General features: G+C 35.9%; 1 protein-coding gene across 3 annotated transcripts in view; it reads left to right on the plus strand.

Annotated features, from left to right (window-relative positions):
- Positions 1-9,082, plus strand: part of LOC137619257 (fasciclin-1-like) — a 77,121-nt gene extending 68,039 nt beyond the window's left edge. The window contains exons 6-8 of one of the 3 annotated variants that reach the window (XM_068349432.1): positions 6,859-7,048; positions 7,404-7,489; positions 8,948-9,082. In XM_068349432.1, coding sequence (XP_068205533.1) covers positions 6,859-7,048; positions 7,404-7,489; positions 8,948-8,995 — 324 coding nt within the window. In that variant the 3' untranslated portion in view covers positions 8,996-9,082. Of the gene's footprint in view, positions 1-6,858; positions 7,049-7,403; positions 8,416-8,944 lie in introns of those variants that run through there. The other 2 variants (XM_068349431.1, XM_068349430.1) reach the window with 2 other exon arrangements.
- The last annotated feature ends 1,665 nt before the right edge of the window (positions 9,083-10,747 follow it).

The raw sequence follows: 10,747 nt of genomic DNA on the forward strand, positions 1-10,747 counted from the left end.
AAAAGAGGAACATTAGTCCCCGTGCACAATGTAAACTAAGAAGTCCCAACTATACTGTTTATAAGAGTCCATATACAACACTTAATAAGCTGTTTTAATCAAAGTGTTTAATCTCTTCCAACTGACATAAGTAATGTTTGAAGAGCATACTTGAAGATTTTCATCCCATGTAAGCCTGCAAAGGACATAGATGGGAAAAATGCTAAGGAAGAGGCAACTTTCTAACGTCATGATTTGGTGGTATGATATCATTGTTAACCCTTCTAAAAAAAATAGGTGAGTTTGGACCTCAGCCGTTTTATAAAAAGATTAGATCCTATCGTCCCCCCCTTTAAAAAGTTGACCGCCTTTAAAGGCCTGGCTCTTTAACAGGTAGGCCTTAAGGCACTCCACGGGGCACAGAGAAGGGTCTTCCTTAAGTGGGACAATCTTCCAGAGCCCCTAGCATTTTGTGGAAAGTTTGTTTTTCGCCAAAAATGCAGGATCAGGATGAAGATTTACCTTCCATGATTCCGAGAATAGAATGTGGCCATCAACCCTTGAAAGGGCCATAATCTCGCTGACTCTAGCACAAGAAGCCAAAGCAAGCAAAATGATAGTCTTTTAAGTTAGATCCCTCATAGAAGTAGAGGTGTTATCTATCGAGGAGGCAAAGTGGAGGACTTTATCCAACAACCAAGAAATAGCCCTGGGAGGAGAATTAGGTTTCAGTTTAGCACAGGCCTACGGGATCTTATTGAACAGCTCATTATTATGTTCAATATCAAAAGCATAAACAAGAGGTCTAGTTAGTGCAGACTTACATGAGGCAATAGTTGTAGAGGCCAAACCTTGATCATGCAATGAGATAAAGAAAGAAAGCAGAAGTCCATAGAACTAGAAGAGAGCTGATAACTTTTCACAAATTGCAACCCAATTTTTCCAGGGTGACTAATATTGCCATTTCGTTGGGCTGTTCTTGCACTCTTATTTGAAGTCATTTCTCTCCTTTGTATCGCGAAGCATTCTTTGAGCTGCGAGAGTGAGAAAATCATGAGTTGAAGGGTTTTCGTTATCAAAGAGGAAGGGAAGACAGTCTTCTGTTGAACATCCTGAGACAGTATTGGAGATGGTAGAGGGACCTGGAGAAGCTTGTGTTCCAGAACAAGAGGATACATATCATTCTTGGGCAACTCTGATGGCACAAGAGCAACTGTTCCCATCGCTTCCGGATCTAAGTTTGGTGCTACATACCGGAGAAGCTTCTTGTTGAAGCTCGTTGCAGAGAGATCAGTTTGCATTTCTGGGACTTACTGTAGTATGAAACAGAATGATTTTGCATCCAGCGACCATTCTGTTTCCAGAGGCTTGGATCTAGATAGGGTGTCTGCCGTCACATTGCAAACCTCTTCGAGGTGAACTGCTGGGAGATGAGAGTTCCTCCAATTTGCTAGTGAGGGTGGCTAGGATAATATGGTTGATATGAAGAAACCTTAAGCTCTGTTTGTTGACACGGTGGACAATCGTCGTGTTGTCGATGACTAAATTGATGTGCAATTTTTTCTTTGGGTTCATTCTCTTCAGAGTCAAAAACACTGCCATAGCTTCCATAATATTGATGTGAAATTTCTTAAATGCAATTGACTACCAACCCTGTACTTTCTTGGAAGGGGAGTGTTCCTCACAACCTTGTTACGAGCCATCTGTGCGAATAGTCACAGAAGGAGCAGCGTTCTTCAAAGGGACATGTCTTGATAAAATCTTGGCAGTGGACCATGGCTTGAGCTGCTATCGCAGTCCGACCAGGATTTTGTGGCAAAATCTCGCCAAGCACATGATGACTATCTTCTCCAGACTCTGTTGGACTCTTTGAGTCTCGCTTTTAGGATTGGGTTTGTCACAGCACCGAACTACAATGAACTCAACACACTTTCCTATTGCTATCTGGTGAGTACAAAGTAGTATCTGATGAGTAATAAGTAGGCACCCGACAGAGTTTACGATTTCTCTTCTCATGTGCGTGACTTAAGATTCCAGTGAAGCCCCAGCCACTGGAATTCCTAAGCTGGAGACAGCCTTAACTTTTTGAAGTTGATCTGAAAGCTCAGAGATTGTAGGAATTTCATGACTTATTGAGCTGTCCAAAGACACTCTGACTTTGTTGCAGCCCAGACCAGCCAGTCGTCCAGGTATACCATCATCTGGAAGCATCTGTTTCGTAATTGTTGGATGATGGCCCCTACTAGCTTTGTGAAAATCGTTGGAGCTATATTGAGCCCAAAGGGCATAGCTCTAAATACGTAAGCCTTTCTTGGCAGTCTGAAACCAAGGTAGAGGGAGAAGTGCCAGCCTATTGGAAGATGTCAATAGGTGTCTGTAGGATCTAGGGAGACGGTATAGAACCCTGGGGTAGTAAGATCCATATTTGTGTGATAGTCAGTATCTGGAATGTGTCGTTCAGAAATATTTTATATAGTGGGGACAAGTCCAAAATAGTTCGAATCTTTCTTGGTTACACAGAATAGCCACCCTTGAAATTTCATGGATTTTGTGCAACAAATTACTCCCTTCCTGAGAATATCCTGTACATAATCGTTCAAAAAATGGGGTTGTGGTTTGGAAGACCCTTTTGAACTGGGAAGGTTTCTGTCTTCATTTCCAGTCTAGCCCATTTGAGAGTATGCTGTGGGCCCAGCGATTGAACTCCCATCAATCCTGAACAGGTGAAGTTGTCACCCTACCTGGAGCTCCTCCTTGTTGGTATGATGGACAGCATTTTGTAAACTCTCTTGTCTGTACTTCCTCGGTCACTAGATTGACCACCTTTTCCAGACCTTCCTCTGTTACTGGTGTCCCTCTTTTGAGAGCTGGCAGGGTGGAACGTGGTGGTGGTTTTTTATACACAAGGTTGAAGGCTGGAGACTGGGGTACATGTTGCTGGGGAACCGTTTATACAGTCTGAGGGATGGCGGTATATGAAGCGGCCACAACAGTAAAGGATGTCCTTCAATTAAAGTGTTGTCTGGGCTTCTTGCCCCTGGGCTGAGGTGCTTCACTGGGGGGATATTTCCGTTTAGAGGATATACCCCTCTTGTCTACAAGGCTCTAATTCTCCTAAGCCATTTTTTTCCATGACTAACTTAACCAATATCACAGGGGAGAAATCTTTCTCCCAGATATTGGAGTCGATCAGCTTTCTAGGTTCATGCCTGATCATAGCAGCGGATAGGACGTGTTCTCCACATGCTCTCTTGGATAGGAAGAAAGCATGGAGATCACTATTAAACATGGTCAGGTGAGTCTTTGACAAGAAAGAGAAGAGATCAGATTTAAAATAGTTTCCAATAAGTATTTCTAGTTATGATTTCATTTATAGAGAGGCAGATAGTCTCTCTTATGCTTTCAATACTTTCCTTAAAGGGGATTCTGGAATTCTAGGCAGTTTCTCATCAAACTTCTCTCCTCCTCCGGTGTCTTTATTTAGTTTCCCAACCATAAAGGTATGTTGGACATCCTCCCAAATTAAAAGGAAGGTCTAGGGAGACAGGATATTTGGGAAACTAAATAGTAGGAGGGTTCAGCTGGGTGAATTCTACTACGTGTGTAGAGTGGATAGCGTAAATGCTCCGGAGAATAGGATGAATAAATGTTTGAAAAGGAATTTGTATCAATCAGGTATATGTGAAAAGTTAGGACAGGAAGATAATCGATGTATTAGTTAAGTATGGGAAAAATAACCCTTTGTAAAGTTTTGCTGGGGATAAAGGAAATGAAAAATCTATAGATATGGGTAGGAATTAGAATGGATATGACAATGGACATGGAGAGGTGAGTAAGGAAGATAAATGTATTAATACAGATTAAACGGGGTTCGGTATAAATATTAGTTATAGCGTACATTGTTTTTCATTGAATGATGTATAAAAAAAGTATGAAAAGCGTGAAACTGAGAGAAAAGTAGCGTGAATGATTCTTTTGTCAGAGTAGAAAATGGTCTTAATGATATGGATGATTTTTTTATGAAACTAAGTGAGATTTTAGGGCCAGATAATGATGGGGTAGATGAGATAGTACATGATATATTAGCTGGTTTTATTATACACAAAAATTTTAATGGAAGAATGAATGGTAGCCAGATGGAAGAAGGGAATGAGAGAGTATACTCGAAGCAAAAGTACTGTTCACGACTATGAGAGAGAGAGAGAGAGAGAGAGAGAGAGAGAGAGAGAGAGAGAGAGAGAGAGAGAGAGAGAGAGAGAGAGAGAGAGAAAGCGTGCGTGTGTGTAATGATTGTTTGTAGTGAGAAAGACAGTTTCTACAATATAATTGGAAAATGAATGTTGTTTGTTCACTTTTTTGTTAGTTGAGTCCGGTAGTGAATGCTTAGGGAAAATACAGTTTTGATTCTGACTGCTGCTAAAGTCGGGTGTGAATGTTGGATTATAATTATAAAGCGTCCTATTTAACACATCCTTGGTAATCTAAATCATGTTATGACACCCTTTCCAGAAATACGCTGGCTGGTTACCACCTGTGAATAGATCATAAGGCCTTTCCAGAACCCCAAATTTTGAATATGCATTGAGACATATTTTTTTTTTTCATTAACCTCATTGACGCTAATCCTGTCAGATATCATACATTTTAGGTTTATGAAAAAAATAAGCCTTATTGAAGAATAATGCTTATAGAATTGGAATATAAGTTCACTGATTTCCTAAACTTTGTAATCAAGCACCGCAAAGCTAAAGACTAAAAAAATCCTATGCATGGGTAACAGGGATGCAGTGCGACCTAAACTTCGATATGCCAATAAAATCAACAGTAAAGAAAATATCAGATTCAGTATTAAATATCTTTACTAAAAACTACCTACATTTATAAGTTTAAAAAAAAAGAGAGAAATGATGTTTAATGAAATTGCAGAGATAATTTTTTGCTAGTAAATCTCAAAAAAAGAAAGAAAAAAAAAAGAAAAAAAAAGGGTTGTGGACGAACCTCTATAGATTGTCAATGAATACACGTACTTAGAACAGACATTGAGCATTTCCCGTGAAACGAGACCAAAACTAAAAGAAGGATTAGTATGGGATGGAAAGCTTTTGGTAGACAAGATGAGATTAAGGAAAAAAATTTACCTTCTTTAAAAAGAAAATTATTTAATCAGATGGTCTACCAGTATTAACTTATGCATCAGAAACCTAGAGCCTTACTAAAGCCTTGGAACATAAGCTAATTACAACTCAAAGAGCTATGGGAAGGATAATGATGGGATTAACACTAAGAGACAGAAAAAGAGCAACAGACAAGAAATTAAAATAAACTAATGGATATTCTTATAAGATGTAAAAAGGAATGGACATGAGCAGGCCATATAAGGAAATTGACAGATAATAGTTATAGTGTTATGCATGTTGCCTAAAATTTTTCATAATTCTGACCATTCTTCGCATTCAGATCTTCCGGGACGGTACTATTCTGTTTGTAATGCTAAGTATGCAGTTAATTTTAATAGTCATGCCTTCTCCATCATGAGGCTCAATATTAACAGTATTCTAGAAAGCTTATTTCAGCTGTGACCAGATAGTGGAATGGGTTTCTTAATCAGGTAGTTGAATCGGTGAAACTTCAAAAGTTCAAACTTGCAGCAAATATTTTAATATTGAACAGACTGCCATAATTCTCTTTTTATAGTGTATACAGTATACGAAAGATCTATTTTTGTTGTTGTTCCAAAAGTATTTTATTTCAATTTTTCTTTACTTCTCCTGTACTTTACTTATTTCATTATTTCCATTCCTCATTTGGTAATTTTTTGGGATAATAATAATAATAATAATAATAATAATAATAATAATAATAATAATAATAATAATAATAATAATAATACTTTAGTTTGGTTTTGTATCCATGTTTCTTTTTTTGGCTCTCAGAGTTGTTACCATGGTTACTCTTTTCTTAGCAGTTTGAGATGTAGGTATTACATTACTCAGTATTTTGCACTAAGACAAATCTTCCGTTCCTACTGCCTGCCGGACCCCCTCAATAACCTGCAGTCGTTTTATAAAGTAAACTCAGAGAGTATTTCTACTCTCTGATGATAAGATAAAAATCATTCTCCAGAGCCAACATCATACCCTATGTTCAAACTAGCTTCTGGAATTTTAGTTGTAGATTTAGAATTCTCATCCAACAGAACTGTTAAAATCCAAAGGTTCCTTGGTACTGAGGGATGCTCTCATCTCTCCCAAGCTTATTAGAAACGAGGATTACACAATAAAAAAACTGCCTTTAAACTCGATTTTCTAACCTTTTTGTTCCTATAAATGAAGAGCCTCTGCTGAAGATATGTCTTATTTGACTGATGTTTAGTTGAGAGAAAAACTGTTAATTGGAAAAGAGACTACAGCTTACCAGATGTAACCTTGTAACAAACTGCTGATTGTCAGTTTAGGACATTACTCTGGTAAATAATATACATTTGCGTACAGATCTTTTTCACTGTTGCTAATATTTACTAAAATAACTATATAAATAAATAATGTTATGATATATTTGCCCTCCCAAAGAAGTCATGGTGGAAATTTTAAACACTACAAGTCTTTGATGACTTGAGATGAGTTGTATGTCAGTGTTATTTCAGTATGTCATTCTAATTTTACAAAATCTTTTCTGCATAGATTATCTCAAGTATTCATGTAGTTTAGAATAAGTATTTATGAAATGTATATATATATATATATATATATATATATATATATATATATATATATATATATATATATATATATACATATATATATATATGTATATATATAAATATATACATATACATGTGTGTGTGTGTATATATATATATATATGATTTTATATCAACAGCTCACACATAAAAAGGATCTCATAGACAAGGTCGTAATTCGGTGTCACATTGTGCCTAAGGAAGTTCTCTTCACGCGCCCTGCTGAAGGAAGGTCAAATAAGTCTATGGCCTTAGCTTTCATTGATCATTTGAGAGTTCTTATTGATATACAAAAGGTCGTTGTTGATGAACCAGACGGTGAAATCATGTGTAAGTTTTTATTTTTATTCTCTGAAACTGTGAAAGCTTGAATAGTGAAAAGCAATAATATTTTGTTTTCAAATTTGAAATAGTTCTTACAAAATACTAGATGAATCGTCATCATCATCTCTTACGCCCAGTAACGCAAAGGGCCTTGACAGGATTCATTGGCTAAATAAAGAGAAGAAACGCCATTTTTTCTAAATATTTGTTTAGTTGATAATAAATAGATTTTTAGAAGAACTAATATTGAGTTCATAATTCCAGGTAGATGGAAAATAAGGAATTGAGATATAGGTGAATTGAAGCAATATTTCTATTTTGTTTGGATGCTCTAATAATTCAATTGTTTGCTTCATTTCAGATTATGTCACTGGTAATACCCCGAATGAATACACATCCCATCTGAGAGGGATCTATCTGGCACGGATTGTAAAGGCCAACATCCCGGTAAGGAATGGTGTTGTCCACTTGATTGACAGGCCGCTTATGGTTAAACTTTAATTTCTGTCATCTCTTGTCAGGACCTTTTGAAAAGAATGCTTTGTATTTATGGAAAATTTTAGTCAGAGCTAATGTGCTTAGAATATCTCTATTTACTCTTGTCAAAGTGCTAGTTTCTTTATATGAAGTTTTAATGTAATATACTACCTAGTTATATATGGAAATCTTAACTTTTTAAGCTTTGTCATCATAATGGCAAAGTCGCCCAATGGACTTGTTTGGAAAACAGATGAATGCAGAAAGTCTTACATTTGGAAATGACAAATCAAACCGGTTGCCCCTTATCTCATGGATGGTAATTTTCCCACAATATATAACCAACTTTAACACAGATTAACAATGGTGATTCAAATGAGCGTCCAACCTCTACAACCCCTCCTCTCTCCCCTTCCCCATGTTTTCTTCCCACCTGCTTAATCCCTTTCCTAAGTTGCACTTGGTTTCCTAGCCTTCTACTATACCTCTAGTCCAGCCTCCTGTCTGCTATCTTCCATATGGGCACTGGATGACCCCTTATGTCAGATTTATATATCAATACCAGCAGAAGCTATTTTTTTTTTTTTACAAGGGATTTTATTAACTTTGTCCTTGTCATAACAATAGGCAGATCTGCTATTTACCACTATCTAAGTAGTAGTCCTGGTTTGAGTCTAAATAACCCCCAGTTTCTAAAACCATAAAAAAGCCTCTTAAGGATTTAGCTGTAAACAGTATTCTGAATAACTTGTACCCTTAAAGAGTATATGAGTGAGGCTGTGAAGTAAGTTGATAATGTTACCTACTCCAGGATTAGTCAACAAATTTCAATTGTGGAATCTTATGTGTATTTGCCATGTTTTTGGTCAATTCAATAAAGAATGCAATAAATGGTACGTTTCACATTGTTTTATATATACCACCTGCAAATATAAATTTTTTACAAGAATTCAATTAGATTTTAGTGTTCCAATGTAGAAAATTTTGTCAAGTAGATAAGGGGCCCTGCCGGTATACCAATATTTGGGGGTATAGAAAGAAAAACACAAAATCCTGAAAAAAAAATTCTCAGAGCTTTGTATGGCAGTGGAGAATGTGTATACAAAATATTTTGTCAAAATTCCTCTTATTTTCATAGTTACAGGATAATTAGTAAAAGTAACTCAATAAACCAAAAACATTGTTCCTTACAAGAAAATGCAGTATTTTTTCTGTTATCATAAATTTTGATAATTATTACAATTTGATATAAAAACAAATTGTGAGTAATGGCATCTGTATAGATTCTATGAGTCACTAGTCGAAGTATTACACGATAATTACACCCTTCGGCCTTCAGTCCTACCACAAACCTCATAAAGAGTACACGTTTGAGTTTTACCTCTGACTTTCACTCGTTTTTACGTCTGTTTCTCTTGGTTTCAGCAGGAATTTCATTATGCCAAAGAGGAAAAGACATTTTCAACATCTCGCTAACATGAGGAAGAAGAAAATTTGTTCTAATAAGAGTTCAGAAGTGGGTAATATTGGCGATATTAGTGTAGTGAAGGAGAGAGATGATGAAGGAGTGACCGTCTCTCCTAAAGAAGCAAGATATTGAGCAAAGGGATCTTCATTTATGATTAAATTATGATAAATAACTGAGTTTGTTTATCTATATCCAAAAAGGCACATAAAATTCATAAGGATGATTTATTAATATTGTCTTTGTAAAAATACAAAAACAAACTTAGAAGGCCCATATCTCAAAACTATAATTATTGACCTTCAAATTCTATCTTCTCCCTTAGCTTTAAAGATATAGCATTAAAATTTGGTATACAACTTAAAAAGACATTCTAAAACAATAAAATGAAGCACATTTTTTCAGATTTTTAGGGTTTAATTTTTTACCATAATGAAAAAATTCATATCTAGCATACAAAAGAATTCTAGAAAAAAAAAAAGAATCTTCATTTGATTGGAGATCTACATCAGGTCTATATAGGGTAGTAGTCTCAGGTCTTAATATCAATTATCAAGTGAAGAGATAGAATTTTAAAATGACTCATTTTCAGGATAAATCCCCCTGGTGTCGCAAAACAGAAGGTCAAAAGGCTAAAAACCTATGCAGTTTTGAGATGTCTAAAGTCACCTTATCAAGTGGTATGAATATCAAAGTCCTCTCATTATATAATGACATTAGCTGGCTGAACCCCTTAAAAATAAAGGCAGTCTTTTGAATTATATGGGTAAAGGGTGTTAATTTAAGGAAATCAGCCGATATACAATTAATACATGAAATCTAATCTCTCCCATTAAGACGCGAAATGATTGAATAAAAGAGTACTATGTTGGGAAATAATACAAGAACTATACTCATAGCTGAGCATATCATTTGAATACAAGTCATGGTCTATAACCATTTTTATCACAAGACTTGGGTACTGGTCTCCGCCATTTTCTTCAATTTCTTTTGATTGTAGTCTTTTATTCCTTCTCATTCATGTTTCATCCCAAGTCTTATTTTAATCAGTCATTTGGTCATCTCTTCTATTTATGTGTAACAAACACAGAAACTTCTTTGGCACTCTCTGTCAGTGGCACCTGATAAAATACTTTCAGTAGATAAATCTTCGTCGTATATTTGTATTTTCTGATTCTATCAATACAGTCACCAATCCTAGGGATAGGAAACGCACCTGTTTTTGTAACCCTTTTCACTTTGCAAAAATTGGTGCACATTCGATAACTATTATTAGGCTTCAGAACCAATATACATAGTGAGCTCCAATAACTCTTATAGGCTCTATAAATTCATTTTCAAGAAGATTCTGGATTTCTTTTACAATACATTATCATGTGCGAGTAGCTTTTCTTTCACGGGACTGAAACCACCGGACTCTTGTACCGACTCTCTAACTGCAAACAACAATAAACGAATGCCTTCACCACAGTCTTTTTTACTGTCACACCAGTATGCTCTGATCATGTTTTTTTTAAGTCTGATGAAAATGTTCAAGAGTACATTGGCTTTTTGGATATGCTAACGACCCATACTACTTGATACCTGATTCATACATTAATTGCTGAAAATTCCCAACATATAATTTGAACACTGATAAGACTGAAGAGTTTTGAAAATTTACCATGGTAAAGAACTTAATAAGGGCCCTAAGAATAGTTCTAGTATTGGTATTTCTCAAAGGGATTGCCTCCAGAAATCTTGTAGATGCAGACATGACAGTC

Source organism: Palaemon carinicauda, chromosome 25 (genome assembly GCF_036898095.1).
Source record: "Palaemon carinicauda isolate YSFRI2023 chromosome 25, ASM3689809v2, whole genome shotgun sequence".
NCBI classification, from domain to species: domain Eukaryota; kingdom Metazoa; phylum Arthropoda; class Malacostraca; order Decapoda; family Palaemonidae; genus Palaemon; species Palaemon carinicauda.